We start from the raw sequence: 17,164 nt of genomic DNA on the forward strand, positions 1-17,164 counted from the left end.
TTCAGAAAAGGTTTACTAGATTGATACCTGGAATGCGCAGGTTGTCTTATGAGGAAAGGTTAGACTGATTGGGCTTATTTTCACGAGTTTAGAAAAATGAGGGGCAACTTCAATGAAGTATATAAGATCCTGAACAGTATTGACAAGATAGACATGAAAAGGATGTTTCTTGTAGGTGAGCCCAGAACTTTTTTAAAAATTTATTCTAGGGATATGGGCTTCGCTGGCTAGGCCAGCATTTATTGCCCATACCTAATTGCCCTTGAGTAGGTGATGGTGAGCTGCCTCCTTGAACCGCTCCAGTCCATGTGGTGTAGATACACCCACTGTGCTGTTAGGGATGGAGTTCCTGTATTTTGACCCAGCTACACTGAAGGAAAGGCAATATATTTCCAAGTCAGGATAGTGAGTGGCTTGGAGGGGAACTTCCAGGTGGTGGTGTTCCCATGTGTCTGCTGCCTTTGCCCTTCTAGATGGTAATGTCAAGGATTTGGAAGGTGCTGTCTGAGGAGCCTTGGTGAGTTTTTGCAGTGCGCCTTGTAAATCGTACACACTGCTGCTACTATACATCGGTGGTGGAGAGAGTGAATGTTTGTGGATGGGGTGCCATGCAAGCGGCTGCTTTGCCCTTGATGATCTTGTCAAGCTTCTTGAGTGTTGTTGGAGCTGCACTCATCCAGGCAAGTGGAGAGTATTCCATCACACTTTTGACTTGTGCCTTGTAGATGGTGGACAGGCTGGAGTCAGGAGGTGAGTTACTCATTGTAGGATTCCTGGCCTCTGACCTGCTCTTGTAACCACAGTATTTACGTGGCTACTCCAGTTCAGTTCAGTTCAGTTTCTGGTCAATGGTAACCTCCAGGGGCACTGTTTAAAAATTAGAGGTTGCCCTTTTAGGATAGAGATGAGGAGAAATTATTTCTCTGAGGGTTGTGCGACTTTGGAACTCTTTGCCTCCGAAGGCAGTGGAGGTGGGGGCATTGAATATTTTTAAGGTAGAGGTAGATAGATTTTTGTTAGGCAAGGGTATCAAAGGTTATCACGGGTAGGTGGAACTATGGAATTCGAAATATAAACAGATCAGCCATGATCGTATTAATGGCAGAGCAGGCTCAAGGGGCCAAATGGCCTACTTCTGCTCCTATTTCATATGTTTTGTATAAGTCTCACAGAGGCATGTCATTGCTGGTGCCTTCAAAGCATGAGCACCTTCCCTGTAACCCCGCGCCCCTCCCGCCTCCCCCAAGACAGCATCTGAGCTGCCTGTGTGGAAGGGTCAGGGACCCACAGTGGGTTCTCCACCTGCAGACTAGATGGACTGCAATGGGACTACGATGATTCACCTTATCACGTTCCACAGAATCACAGAATCCTAACGGCACAGAAGGCCCATCATATCTGCACCAGCACTCCAAATGAGCATTATGACCTTGTGTCATTGCCCTGCCTTTTCCCCATACCCTTACACATTGTTTGTATTCAAAAAAATCATCTAATGTCCTCTTGAATGCCTGAATTGAACCTGCCTTCACCATACTTCCAGGCAGTGCACTCCAGACCTGAACCACTCATTGTGTGAAAAAATTTTTTTCTTTTGCTTCTTTTGCAAATCACTTTAAATCTGTGCCCTCTCGTTCTTGATCCTTTTACGAATGGGAACAGCTTCTCCCTTTCTACTCTTTCCAACCCCCTCATGATTTTGAATATCTCTATCAAATTTCCTCTCAACCTTCTCTCCGATGAGAACAGTCCCAACCTCTCCAATCTATCCTATATTTGAAGTTTCTCATCCCTGGAAACATTCTTGTAAACCTCCAATGTGTTCACATCTTTCCTATAATATGGTGCCCAGAACTGTACACAATATTCCAGCTGAGGTCTAATGAGTGTCTTATATATACTCAGCATAATCTCCCTGCTCTTGTACTGTATGCTCCTATTAATAAAGCCCAGGATATTGTGTGCTTTATTAATTGCTCTCTCCACTGTCCTGCCACCTTCAATGATCTATGCACATATACACCCAAGTTTTTCTGCTCCTGCACCCCCTTCAAAATTCCACCCCTTATCTTATATTGTCTGTCCATGTTCTTCCTACCAAAATGCATCAACTCACATTTCTCTGCATTGAACTTCATCTGCAACCTACCTGCCCACTCCACCAACTTGTCTACGTCCTCTTGAAGTTCCACACCGTCTCCTCACAGTTCACAACACTCCCGAGCTTCGTATCATCTGCAAACTTTGAAATTGTCCCCTGCACACCAAGATCTAGATCATTAATACATATCTGAAAAGCACGAGTCCCAATACCAACCCCTGAGGAACTCCACTACAAACCTTCCTCCAGCCTGAAAAATATTCATGGATCCTTACACACTGCTTCCTATTTTTCAGCCAATTTTGTATCCACGTTGCTACTGTCCCTTTCATTCCATGAGCAATAACTTTTCTCACAAGTCGGTTGTGTGGCACTGTGTCAAATGCCTTTTCAAAGTCCATGTACACTTCATCAATAGCATTCCACTGAAGACCATGTCCCCTCTACCATTTAGTGAGGTGAGTGTGAGCAGTTGAGGTTTCACTTACCCTGGCAGAGCAGATGAGGTCATTCATGTGTTTCCAGCGTTGCAGGGCAGTCTTCTGGTGGAGGCCCTGAGCACTGACCACCATTGAGACTTACTCCCATGCCAGATTTGTCTGTCGGCTCGGCCTTCTCCCTTCCTCTGGGTAGAGGACACCCCTCCTTGCCTCCATTTAGCAGGATTTCCAGGGAGGCATCACTGAACCTGGGGGGGCCAGAAGATCCTGGGAACGGTCGGCCATCTGCTCCTTGAACAGTGGGTAGTTTGATGTCTGGGCGCCTTTTAATTATGCTCGCTATCCAGCCCACCCAACCGCTGATTGCATAATTAATGCGGCCAGCATTGTGTGATTCAGCACAAATTCCAATAAGCCATGGGTTGTTTGGCCGGCAGCTCTCTAGTCCTTGCAGTGAATAGAAAAGGAACTTCATGAAGACGACAGAGCCTAAGTCCTCATACTGGACGGAAAGGTTAGTTTCGGAGGTCTTGGGTCAGAGAGAGTAGGGAAGGCCTGTCGGAGTGGATAGAGGGCATTGGGGGAGGGAGTTCGTAACGCTGGGGTGCCTGAAGTTAGAAGTTCTGATGGCCTCTTTAGGGTCTCAATTGGCGCAAGGGTGGGCAGCCCATCTGAGGCCTTGCCTGGCCCAGCATAAGATTACTGAGAGGTCGAGGCAGGCGAGAACCCAACGGGAAGCCCATTCGATCTATTTCATGCTCCCCACCGCCCAAAAACCCAACAATGGGAGACTATGAATTTCATCCCTAGGTGTGTTGACAAACCAATTCGTGGAGAGAAGGCACTGGATCAATGTTTTTGTTCCATTCTTGATTCTTAGGCCAGGATTTTCTGTGCCCACTGGCGTCTGGCATGTTCGGTGGCAACAGTGTGAAACCAGTTTGCAATCGTCCACTCAGCCAGCCAATGGTGGGCCACATTCTGTACCATCGGACATCGGGTATCTCGTTGTAATACATCAACATATCATTAGGCCTGCCCGCTGGAACTATTCCCCTGTTGAAGGGTCATGAGGACTCGAAACGTCAACTCTTTTCTTCTCCACCGATGCTGCCAGACCTGCTGAGTTTTTCCAGGTAATTCTGTTTTTGTACTGCAATCTTCTTGCCTTTCGTGGACATCTTCCCTGCAGCAGTCTTGGGCTGGAAGCACTGAGGTATGTGCACAGGGCTGCACTTTAAATATGGTGCCCGGCGTGATGAAGCAACAAGGTGATAGCAGGCGGGTGAATGAGAGTCCACCTGCCATGGAAATGGCGTATTTCCTGGGAATGCATAACTAATGTGGCTGGTTTGGGATGATACGGCTTGAAAACCCACCATCGTGGCTGGTGGGTAAAATGTCGATTTACCCGCCCGGAACTGCACTTAGTGCAAATCTGGGATGATTCCACCCAGAGTCTTTGACTCAGCCAGGGATTGGAGATTCAGATCATAATTTTGTGCATCTCCTCCCTAAATATCAACAAAAACTGAAAACAGTAAAACCTGGTAAGAAAGTGAGTAAAGTTTGGGATAATGTGGCCATTCAAGATCTGCAAATTTGCTTTAATAACACGCACCGGGATATTTTTTATGGAGGATGAGGATATAAATAAGAGCACAACTATTGTAAGTGATTATATCGTCAATCAGGCAGGAAGCATATTTGATGAGCAAATCTTCTTTGACAAAATCTGATCTTGAACAATTTTGACGAAAGTAAGGAATGTCATGAACAATCAGTATTTCTGTTGATGTATTCAGGGAAAAGGCTACAATCCCTGAGCTACAGGACAAATCAGTTCCTGAACTCATTTGTATTCTTCTCTATAAGAACTTTTAACATGAGGTTAATGTATGGATGAGGATATGCAGTCAGGGTGGGACTCACTGACTGATTATTTTAATGCATTGGAATCGTTTTTAATAGCTGTTTTAATTAAAGTTACATCTCTGTAATAGGGTAATTTTCTTTATTTTATTGTTATTATTCATTGATATATAATTTTTTAACATACAAGCAATATATTCAAAATGAATTTTCGTATGGACAGTAAAGTGAAATTGAGGATTTGAATTGATGATGCGCAGGCTTGAAAAACATTTTCCTCAGGAGGCTATTTCAGAGGTCTAGCCACTAATGTCCATGCTACTTGGATATAATTGCCTTTTCTTGCAGAATCTTCTTTTAAGATTTTGAAATGGTAGCATCGGGTGGAATTTAATGTGGTCCTCAGAAGCAGTTTGGAGGTTGCAGGGGATGTGAGCATGCTCATAGAATCAGGAGGAAAGGCAGATGAAGGCTGGAATGCCTGTTGCCTTCTTGACACTGTGCAATTCTCTCAGTGGCGGCGAAGGTTGAGAACGGCCTTCCGGCCTAGAAGCCAAATGAGGCCTTTAAGTGCACAATTTTAAGGGGCACTTAAAGGCCTCTTTCTGCCACTGACATTCTGATAGGGACATGGGGACCCTCCACAGTGTGGGGAGACCAAGCAAAAAAATCTTGCAGGCTCGGGGAGAGGGCTGTCCTGAAGGGGCACTCTTTGGCCCAAAAAGGAGCCCCCGTATCAAAAGGACCACCCTCATACAAACATTCAATCCTACCCCCAAGAGCACAATCCCCTCCTCCACCACACCCCTTCCTCACTGCCAGGGCCTTCTGACATGGTGAGCTGACTCCACTTATCTTGCTTTCAGGATGGCATCCATCATGCTGCTCCAAGCAGGGTGCAGTTCCAGTAATGGCCACCATTCCCAGTGATACTGCTGGGACTAAAGAGCTGCCAGCTCTCCGATTGGCCAGCAGTTCTTGGAGGTGGGATCTCCCCTTTTAAAGGGATGGGAGCTGCCACCACCCTGACAAAATTAAGCCCGTAGTTTTTAATTATTGATCCTAATAATACAAAAATACCTTTTCTTTCTATCCCATTCTATGTTAAATGGTTTTTAAAAAAACATTTTTTTGTCTTAATCATGGCTCTATTGATAGCACTCTTGCTTCTGATTCAGGCTGAGATTGAAATCCCACTCTGAAGACTTAAGTGTCAACCTGGAGTTTTGTGCTCCACTGAGTGTTGCACTGCTAGATAGATGTGTCATCTTTCAGATGAAACGTTAAACTGAGGCTCCATCTGCCCTCTTAGCTAGGCATAAAAGATTTTATAGCCCTATTTCTAAGAAGAGCAAGGGAGTTATCCCTGATGTCCTGGGCAATATTTATCACTGAATTAACTTCACACAAAACAGATTATGCGGTTATTATTGCATTGCTGTTTGTGGGAGTTTGCTGTGCACAAATTGGCTGCTGTGTTTCCTACACTACAACAGTGACTACACTTCACATGTTCTTCACTGGCTGTAGAGTGCTTTGGGATTTATTGAGATTGTGAAAGGTGCTTATATAAATGCAAGTCTTTCTTTTTAATCAGGTATTGAGGAAATTGATTTATTCAAATTCAAACAACTTGGGAATATAAACTTTGAAGCTGGTCAGGTTACCATTCCTGAGATAGAGCTCTTTGTTCACTCAATTTGAAGTCCTTCATGGACACCCTGGGTGTTTAATCTAATGAGTTTTAATACTACAAATTTTTCATCTTCACCACTTAAAAAAAAGAGGCTACTCTTGCCATGATGCAAGTTTTCAAAAGTAATTGTCCTTCGCTATTGAATTACACCAAAGCAGTTTTGAAATTGATGGTTTGAAGATGCATTTACATTGTAACTGTAACATTGTTGCAAAGTGGTTTAATGGCTACTTTGTAATTACAATCTAAATTTAGGTTCAGGATCATGAAGATATTCAGCAGGGGCAACAACAAGATGCCTGGTTGCAGTAAAACTGGAGGCTAAGGGCGAGCCAAGGCTAAGGCTCGTTCCTCCAGAGCTGGTCTCCAGTTCCCCATCAGCCGTAACCACCGGCTGCTTCGCAAGGGTCACTATGCCAAGCATGTCGGGGCTGGAGCCCCCGTCCACCTGGTCACCGTTCTCGAGTACTTGATGGCAACACAGCCCGGGACAGCAAGAAGACCCGCATCATCCCTCGCCACCTGCAGCTTGCCATCCACAATGACGAGGAGCTCAACAAGCCACTGGGAGGGGTCACCATAGCCCACGGTGGGGTCCTGCCCAACATCCAGGCTGTGCTGCTGCCCCAGAAAACCGGGCACCCCAGCAAGGTTTATGCCTGAAGGGGCGAGATCAGAAAAAGATCATACCAGACACTGGTTGAAGAGGACACTGTTTAGACGAGACAGCCTCACTGTTTCATTTCAGAGTAATTTCAGGCCTTTACAGTGATTAACATTGCATGAGTTTAGCATTAATATGCAGTCAAAACTACTTCATATCAACAGTAAATCTGCAATATGCACTGTTGTAATAACTGTCCAATTGGTTTGAACATTTTGTTATCATGCATTAATAAATTGATTTTGATTTGCATGGTAATTTATGAGAATTGAAAGTAGAAATGCATTACCTTTCAGCTGTTTTCTACAACTTATCACTGAAGCCAACACACTATAAATGTAGGCACTGACCGAGCAAGGAGCATCACACAATGGAAGCAGAAGTGAGGAAATAGAAAATGGAGGTTATGGCCTTAATTTTACACTCCCCTGGCGGCGGGTTTTTAGGCGGGGGAGTGTGAAATAGAAGGAATGGGTTACGCTCTTGAGTTCCCGCCCGCCGCAACTTTGCAGCAATTTTACTCTGGGGCGGACAAGGCCTAGCCCATCCTTGCCCCAATTGAGGCCAAAGGGCCATTAACTGCCCAGCCTCAATTTTTAGGCTAGTAGGAGGATTTCACAGGCATGGGGGAAGCCTGAAAATGATCGGGCTTAGGCTTCAAGCAGGAAGTCACGGAGTGGGGAGGGCATCAGAAGCCCTCTTCTAACTGCGGACTCCCTTTAAGGTCTAGTGGCCGCTGGACTTCCCTACCCGCCCCCAGTTCAGTAAAACTGCATTCCAACACTCCAATCACCCACTCACCACCCATCCAGGTCTTCCCTACCCTCCCCGCTCTGGGACCCCGAAAACTTACTTTGCCATCTGGTCCCAGCTCTTAGGCTCAGGCATCTTCCGAAAGTTCTTCTTCTGTCCACTGCAGCTCCTGTTGCTGCAGGGACTAGAGAGCCACTGACCAAATAGATTGACGGTAGCTCTCTAAGGCGGGATTTCCTCCTGAGTGAGGGGTGGAAGTCCTGTCTGCAGCCATTTAATGCTCATTTAAGCATGAAATGGCTGGGGGCAGGGAGAGTTGGCAGGGATGTGTTCCTTGCCAACTGCTCGGAAGACGGGAAGGGAAATCCTGCCATCCAAACTATACAGGCCTATATCTCCAGATTTTATAATGAGTTATTTTAATTACCGGAAAACTGGGAATGCCCAAATTAGGCACCTGAATTTCTGCACCTAATTGTTCAATTTGCACTCCTATTGAGCGAGGTTCCCTACCAGAGACAGGGTCTCACTTAATTTACCACATTTATCTTTCTAAGAAACCATTCTTGCTACATTACCTTAAGCTTTTTTCCATAAGCTTTGAATCTAAAATAATTTTAAACTAGAAGTAGAACAAATAAAATTAAACTGCTTAGCTTCCTGAAGTAAAATTAAAAAGTTCTGGAAACATTTAGGTCAAGCATCTGTGAGCAGAAAGCTATTTCACTTTCTGCAGAATAGAAGAACCGGAGGTCATGTCCTGCACCTGAAGTCGGGTAAGTTCAAAACTAACCTGATGAATGGTACCATGGCTGCTTTTGATCGGGCTTCAGAAAGAAATGACCAACAGCAGGAATGCTGTGGTGCTGAGGAAGCTGTAGGAGGCCATCAGAAAAGGGAGTAACAGAGGGGTCAGGATCACAGGAGGCACTTCCCTCCTGAAGAGGTCTACAGATGGAGGTTCAGCTTTTTTGACCTGATGGAGGAGCAGTAATGTTGAGGGCTAAGATTGTCATGTCCAGTAGTTGCAGAATTCACCTAGAAGAACACTTGCTGGACCTGGCAGTCCTTTCAAGAAGCTACTGGAGACATAGCAAAGAATTCACAGTTGCCTGCACATAAATGCATACTTCTTCTCAGGCAGTGCCTCGGGACCAAAGATGACTTTCTTCCACTCTGGGGTTGTGGGTCCTGAGGTAGCTAAAAAGTCCAAAGCTGGATCAGCACCCTCTGCCACAGGTGGGGCAAATAGTGTTTGATGAAGCGGGTGGATGGAAAGCTCGAGTTTTGGTACGCTTCTTCCGTTATTTGCGTTTAGCCTCCGCCTGGGTCTACTGAAGAAGCTCGAAATGGTTGGCACCTGTGCAGATGTTTCTCCAGTTAGTGAAGAAAGTCATCCTCGGTCCCGAGGCACTGCCTGAGAAGAAGTATGCGTTTATGTGCAGATGATGTTTGCCAGGGCTGGAAGGTATAGAAACTTTATTATTGTGACAGAAGTAGCCAGAATAAGCAAGCACTTGGATTTCTGCACCTGGCTGATTTCTCACAGGTGTAGTGTGGCATCAAATGTACACATATGGCAATTCGCGCGCCACCTAATCAGTCAAAAGTATTCTTCAACTGTAAGTAATTTCATTCCATTCAACCACAAGAAAAATGTATGTTTCTGCCAGATTCTCTGGGATCTGTGACTGCTAAGTGATAAGTAGCATACTTACCCAATTATCGTAAAAATCTATCTGGTGTTATGGCACAGTGGATGGTTAATGCAAGCTGCTCAAACCCAGAGGGAAACTTGAAACAGCTACCACAACTGTTTTGCAATTTGTATTTTATTTCGAGAAGCATGCCTTGAATTCAATAGTAATAAGCCCACTGAGCCTTAGAGGTTTTTTTTACAAATCTAAATTAAACATTTATTAATAAAAGATTTTAAGCGCACACAAATTACTGCTATAATAACTCCTAAATCCCCTAATTAATCTGACTCCCAGTTACACCTCCATTAAGACAACAGTAAAAACATAAATTTCAGACCCAGGCAAAGCACACAATACCCTGGACAGGAATATTCTCAGTGAGTTTTCTTAGCTTCAATTCCTTTAGACAGCAACTTGATGCTTAGAGGCTGGAAACTTTTCACACTTTTTAGATCTTAAAATGCCTTCCCTCTTGCACATAACCTCATCTCCTTTATACGCATTCTCTTTCTTTAATGTAAATTCCGTTGTTGCAATATATTTTTGCAACTTTACTTTTCTCATAATATAAATCTTTCATAGTACTCATATTATCAGTACCCTTTGGTAAAAATAAACACACTGTTTGGCTTAGTTCTTATGACTAGGTGTAACACCTTACCATCTCTTTGAAATTCAAACTAACCTAATTTATCTAAAAATGCAAATGTCCCTCAAACCTCACATTCTAAAATTTCAGCCATGTTTACGTATTTAGCATTTCAAACCTAGCTTCCCTTTTGATAACTCAAAAGCTCCAGTCCAGCACCTCCAATTCAATTAAATCCACCCACCTGCAACACACATCCACAGAGAAACTAATCCAAATCCCACTGTTAACCTACCTTTACAATTAATCACAATAATATGAAAATTATATTTTCATGACACTGGTTACTAACATCTGTTAGAGAAGGAAATCTGCTGTCCTTACCCAATCTGGCCTATCTGTGACTGCAAACCCAAAGCAATGTGTTTGGCTTTTTGCTGCCCTCTGAAAATGGCTTAGCAAGCCACTCAATTGTATTCAAGAAGGTAATTCACCATCTTCTCAAGGGCAATTAGGCTTGGGCAATCAATGCTATCCTTAGCAGCAATGCCCATGTACCATGAATAATTTTTTTAAAACCTTCAAACCTGGCTGATGATAACTCTGCAGAACCCTACTGATTAACACCTGGAGCTCTAAAACAGTGCCATATGACAATGTAATATATCATCAAGGAAGCTATCAGCATCCTCAAGTTTCACTCCAGGTACCTGGCCACGTCAGAAGGAACCCTTCAGTACTCGCCAGCAGAGATCTCCAGAATAATCATGGTGCGCTGTGTTCTGTACAATAGTGAGGACTAAAATTGCAGAAAAATGAAATTAATGCTGCGTGAAACTTAAGTAGATGTGAAAATTATGTGAATGGAGTATGCTTGTAAGACAAAGTAACGGGTACACTACCGAATAAATCTGCAGCTTTGCTAATTTTTCTTAAGCTTGTTAGGTTATTAAAACATCTGCTCCGAATCCGTATCCTTATAAACATGTTGCTGGTACGTTCTTGGTCCACCTCCAGCCACACCACCCTTGTGATGGGTAGTAAGAGCTCTTTTCTTCCCCATACTTTACCCAGTATCCAGGAACACCTCATTAAATATGGATGCAGCCTTTTCCCTCCTTTCTTCTATACCTGTGCAAGTATTCCTCACAAACCAATGTAATGAACTCCAAACCTCCTCATTCATTGTTATGCAGGTCCACACCATCCCACTCATGCACAGTGGATACGTAAAACCCAGGACGAAAATGATAATGAAATTGGACATTCTGATGTGTCTCACTATATTGCAGTTTGTCACCCACTATTGACTCATCTCCATGTTAATATTAGGCCAATATTTCAGTCAGTGAGTGGGTAGTTAACTTGTGGAACAGGCTCCCTTGGGGGAGGGTGAAAGCAGTTGATAGTGATTCATTCAAATGCAAATTAAATAGTTTTCTTTCAAAAAATAGCATTTTGGGATACAGTACATGAGTAATGTGTGATATGGCATGGCAAATGTAGGATGCTTTAGAGGAACTTTAGACCTATGGCTATGGACCACTAGGGTTTCCCTATCATATCTGGGTCTGTTGTAAATTAATTGGTAGAGATTAATTGCTATGATTAGACAACAACTCCTTTATTGTTGCATTATTCTACCAAGATGGTAGAAACTGAACTAGATGAACTGGCCTTTTGCATCTAGTAATTCCAATGTTCTTAACAGATGAATTAATGTTTTGATTGTGGATTCTTCTTCAAAACTCACACTTGTTAATTTGCCTGTTCACTTCACAGATGCTGCTTAAACTGCTGAATGTTTCCAGCAATTTCTGCTCTTGCTTCAGATTTGCCACAAATGTTGTTTTTGCTTTCTGTTTATAATACTTTTCTGAGCCTGCTTTGAACATGAGTTTAAATTTACAGATTAAAGAGACAGCTTCAGAGTCTGAGCTAGAACTTTGGATTGAACACGTCAGTGACAGGTCAGTGTTAATGTTTGAAAACCATAAGCTATTACAATGCTTTAGCATTTGATTTTTCTTTTAGCTTCTTATTTGCATTGGCAAATGCATGTGGAAAATATTGGTTGCTGAAAACTCTAGTTGCATTGCAAATAGAATTACTTGGAAATAACAGCATCGAAACTTGCTGATCTCCCAATGTGTTGGTCCTCCACTCAAGCAATAGTGGAGGATGACATGCATTAAGTAAAACATGGGAGGAGCAGGTGACATTAGTTAGACCGATAGTTCCCAAAGCTCTCCAACATTGAGGATTCCCTGAGGTAATGTCTGAGTCTGTTGTGGACTAATTAATAGATTGATTGCTATAAGCAGTCAAAAACTTCATTATCATTGTATCATGCAACTACCAGAATGGTAGAGTGCAAAATAGATGAAACATAGGCCGAAGAGGTATGTAAATGGAATGGAATTCCTACAATGTGTACTGGACTCCTTTCTAACCTAGTATTTTTTTTTATTCTTTCATGAGATCTGGGCAATGCTGGAAAGGCCAGCAATTGTTGTCATCCCTAATTGCCCTTGAGAAGGTGGTAGTGAGCTGCCTTCTTGAACCACTGCAGTCCATCTATTACATGTACATCCACAGTGCTGTTAGGGAGGGAGTTACAGGATTTTGACCAGCGCTGGTGAAGGAGCGGTGATTATATCTCCAAGTCAGGATGGTGTTTAGCTTGGAGGGGAATTTGCAGGTAGTTGGTGTTCCCCTGTGTCTGCTGCCCTTGTTCTTCCAGGTGGTAGAGGTCGTGGGTTTAGAAGGTGCTGTCTATGGAGCTTTGGTGAGTTGCTGCAGTGCATCTTGTAGATGGTACACACTGCAGCCACTGTGTGTCAGTGGTGGAGACAGTGAATGTTTAAGGTGGTGATGCCAGTCAAGAGTGCTACTTTGTCCTGGATGGTTTTGAGCTTCTTGAGTGTTGCACTCATCCAGGCACATGGAGAGTATTCCATCACACCCCTGACTTGTGCCTTGTAGATGGTGGACAGGCTTTTGGGAGTCAGGAGATGAGTTACCCTCTGCAGAATTCCCATGTATAGCTCAGGAGAGCATGACAAAGGAGAGTACAAAGTGAGAAGTAAAAAGAACACAATTAGGCAAAGAACTACAAAATAAATTATCAAGAAACATGAAACAAAATTGTAAAATATTTTTAGGTACATGGATTAAAAAGGAAAGTCAAGGTGGGAATAGGGCCACCAATTGATGGCTAGGATAAAATCACAGGTAGCGATAGTGAAATGACAGAAGTATTAATTACTTTGCTTCAGTATTTCTAGGGAAGCAGATCAGGTAGACATGACATTAAAAGATGAAATTAGAAATGATATAGCCACATTTAAAATAAAAAGGAGAAATATTAAATAAACTGATAAAACACTAACAGGATAAAACCCATAGTCTTCACATTTAAAAAGAATACAGAGAAGAGATAGCAGAGGCACTATTACAAATACTTAATAATTCATTACAAAAATATGTATTGTTGGAGGACTGGTGGATAGCTAACACAACACCTAATTTAAGAAGGGAGATAATATATGTTTAGGGAACTATAGACCAGCCAGTTTAATGTCAGTGATAGGAAAAATAGTGGAATGCTTACTAAAGGAGAAACTAGAAAAACAGCTAGAAACTGGAATGATAATAATGAATAATCAGCATGGATTTCAAAAGGGAAAGTTTCATTTGACCAACCTCATTGAATTCTTTGCAGACTAAAACAAAGGTAATGTAGTAGATACAATTTATCTAGATTTCCAAAAGACCTTCAATAAGGTGTCACATGATAGATTAATGAATAAAGTTAGAGCTTGAGGGGTGTGGGGACAAGTAGCAGAATGGATAGCTAGCTGGCTTCAGGACCAAAAGCAGAGAATACAGGTAAAGGGTAGCTGTGTAGTGCTGCAGAAGGTTGAAAGTGCTGTCCCATAAGAATCAGTGCAGGGACTACTGTTCTTCACAACATATATTAACAATTTTGACTTGGGAAGCAAGAACAAAATTTCTAAATTTGTGGATGACACCAAATTGTGGGATATAGCAAATATGAAGAGGAATACAACAAATTACAATAAGACATTAATAAAATAGTATTATATTCAATATTAAATGCAGTATTAAATGCAAATTGCTGCAGAGCTGCACTTATGTAAATTGGATAATTCATAATAAAATAGTGGAAGGAAAAATCATTTTTAGCAGTTAACAAATGTGTAAATTCCAAAAGATATTCATTATGTCTTTAATATTCATTATTATCTGCTGAATGAGCATTTAGGAGGCAAATGAATTTCGACACAGGTGTAAAGTATTACATTTTTAGAAGAAAAATGAGGGCATTACACATCACTTGGAAACTAACGACCTTAGTAGTACAGAGGAACAAATGCACAAATACAAATATACAAATCATTAAAAGTAGTGAGCAGGTTTGTAAGGCCACAAAAAAGCAAACCAAGCACTAGGGTTTAATTCTAGAGAGATAGAATTGAAAAGTAGAGAAGTTATACTAAACTTGTACCGAACCTTGGTTAGACTATGCTTGGAGTACTATATATATATATATATATATATCATTATAGGCAAAGCTTTTATGAAGCAGTGCCATCTGTAGATCAAGGTCAAATGGACAAAATCCTCTTCATTCATAGGAACATGGAGGAGGCGGTGGACCAGTAATCCAGAGACCCAGGGTAATGCTCTGGGGACCCGGGTTCGAATCCCACCACGGCAGATGGGGGAGCTTGAATTCAATAAAAATATGGAATTAAAACCCTGGTGATGACCATGAAACCATTGTCAATTGTCATATAGCAACCATCTTCCCTTCTGGGAAGGAAATCTACCCTCCCTACCTTGTCTGGCCTACACGTGACTCTAGACCCACTGCAATATGGTTGAGTCTAAAAGGCCTAGCAAGCCGCTAATAAAAAAGAATAAAACCGGATGGACAACTGCAGACTTAGCCCTGTCAACCCTGCAAAGTCCTTATTACTAACATTTGTGCCAAAATTGGGAGAGCTGTCTCACAGAATAGTCAAGCAACAGCCTGACATAGTCATTCTCACGGAATCATACAGACACCACCATCACTATACCTGGGAAAATCCTGTCACACCGGCATTACTACCCCATGACAACGTTCTTTCTTCATATTGAGGATACGCTCTGTGGTGTGTAGCACTACCACTGTGTCAACAGATCTAGCAACTCAAAACTGGGCAACCATGAGGCGCAGTGAGCCAACAGCAGCAGAAGAACTGTACTCAACCATAATCTGTAACCTCATGGCCCAGCATATCCCCCACTCTACCATTCCCACCAAGCCAGGGGATCAACCCTGGTTCAATAAAGAGTGCAGGCATGCATGCCAGGAGCAGGGCCAGGCATATCTAAGATTGAGGTGTCAATCTGGTGAAGCTACAACACAGACTACCTGCTTGCCAAACAGCATAAGCAGCAAATGATACAGCTAAGCGAATCCACAACTAACGGAACAGATCTAAGCTCTGCGGTCCTGTCACATTCAGCCATGAATGGTGGGGGATAATTAACAACTCACTGGAGGAGGAGGCTCTACAAATATCCCTATCCCCAGCACATCATGCAAAAGATAAGGCTGAAGCATTTGCAGAAATCTTCAGCCAGAACTGCCGAGAGGATGATCCATCCCGGCCTCCTCCAGAGGTCACCAGTGTCACAGATGCCAGTCTTCAGCCAATTCAATTCACTCCACGTGATATCAAACAGCGGAAGGCACTAGATACTGCAGAGGCTCTGGACCCTGAAAATATTCCGGCAATTGTACTGAAGACTTGTGCTCAAGAACTCGCCACGCCCCTCGCCAAGCTGTTCTAGTACAGCTACAATATTGTCATCTACCCGGCAGTGTGGAAGATTGCCCAGGTATGTCCCATACACAAAAAGCAGGACAAATCCATCCTGGCCAATTACCACCCCATCAATCTCTCGATCATCAGCAAAGTGATGGAAGGGGTCATCAACAGTGTTATCAAGCAGCACTTGCTTAGCAGCACCTGCTTACTGACGCTCAGTTTGGGTTCCACCAGGGTCACTCAACTCTCAACCTCATTACAGCCTTGGTCCAAGCATGGACAAAAGAGCTGAACTCCGAGCTAAGGTGAGAGTGACTGCCCTTGATATCAGGGCAGCATTTCACTGAGTCTGGCATCAAGGCGCCCTAGCAAAACTAGAGTCACTGGGAATCAGGGGGGAAACCCTCTGCTGGTTGGAGTCATACCTAGCACAAAGGAAGGTAGTTGTGGTTGTTGGAGATCAATCATCTCATTTCCAGAGGACTGCAGAAGTTCCAGTGGGTAATGTCCTAGGCCCAACCATCTTCAGCCACTTCATCTGTGACCTTCCTTGCATCATAAGGTCAGAAGTGGGGATGTTCGCTGAAGATTGCAGAATGTTCAGCACCATCTGCAATTCCTCAGATACTGAAGCAGTCCTTGTCCATATGTAGAAAGAACTGGACAATATCCAGGCTTGGGCTGACAAGTGGCAGGTAACATTCACACCACACAAGTGCCAGACAATGACCATGTCCAACAAGAGAGAATCTAACCATTGCCCCTTGACATTCAATGGCATGACCATCACTGAATTCCCCACTATCAACATCCTGGGGGTTACCATTGACCAGAAACGGAACTGGACTAGTCATATAAATACTGTGGCTACAAATGCTGGTCAGAGGCTGTGACTCCTGTGGCAAGTAACTCACCTCCTGACTCCCAAAGCCTGTCGCCATCTATAAGGCACAAGGCAGGAGTGCAATGGAATACTCCACTTGCCTAGATTAGTGCAGCTCCAACAAAATTCAGGAAACTCAATATCATCCAGGACAAAGCAGTCCACTTGATTAACACCCCTTCCACAAAGATTCACTCACTCCACCACCAACGAAAGGTGGCAACAGTATATAGCATCTACACAATGCACTGCAGAAACTCACGAAGGCTCCTTAGGTAGCACCTTCCAAATCGACTACCGCTACCATCTAGAAGGAAAAGGGCAGCAGCCACATGGGAACGGCACCACCTGGAAGTTCCCCTCCAAACCATTCACCATCCTGATATGGAACTACATGGCCATTCCTTCACTCGCTGGATCAAAATCCTGGAACTCCCTCCTTAACAGCAATGTAGGTGTACCTACGCAAAGGGACTGTAACAGTTCAAGAAGGCAGCTCACCACCACCTTCTTAAGGGCAATTATGGCAATAAATGCTGGCCTAGCCAGCAATGCCCATGTCATGTAAATGAAAAATACTTCTTAAAGATAACAATACCATCCATCAATGCTGGAAAGAA

At 43.2% G+C, this 17,164-nt stretch overlaps 1 protein-coding gene across 4 annotated transcripts in view; it reads left to right on the top strand.

The window, feature by feature from the left end:
• Positions 1–17,164, top strand: part of LOC121284301 (dTDP-D-glucose 4,6-dehydratase-like) — an 89,328-nt gene that overhangs the window by 55,018 nt on the left and 17,146 nt on the right. For 3 of the 4 annotated variants that reach the window (XM_041199677.1, XM_041199676.1, XM_041199675.1), the window contains one exon: positions 11,727–11,785. In XM_041199677.1, the coding sequence (XP_041055611.1) occupies positions 11,727–11,785 (59 nt within the window). Of the gene's footprint in view, positions 1–6,364; positions 7,032–11,726; positions 11,786–17,164 lie in introns of those variants that run through there. The other variant, XM_041199678.1, reaches the window with a different exon arrangement.

This window comes from Carcharodon carcharias, chromosome 11 (genome assembly GCF_017639515.1).
Source record: "Carcharodon carcharias isolate sCarCar2 chromosome 11, sCarCar2.pri, whole genome shotgun sequence".
Classification (NCBI taxonomy): Eukaryota; Metazoa; Chordata; class Chondrichthyes; order Lamniformes; family Lamnidae; genus Carcharodon; species Carcharodon carcharias.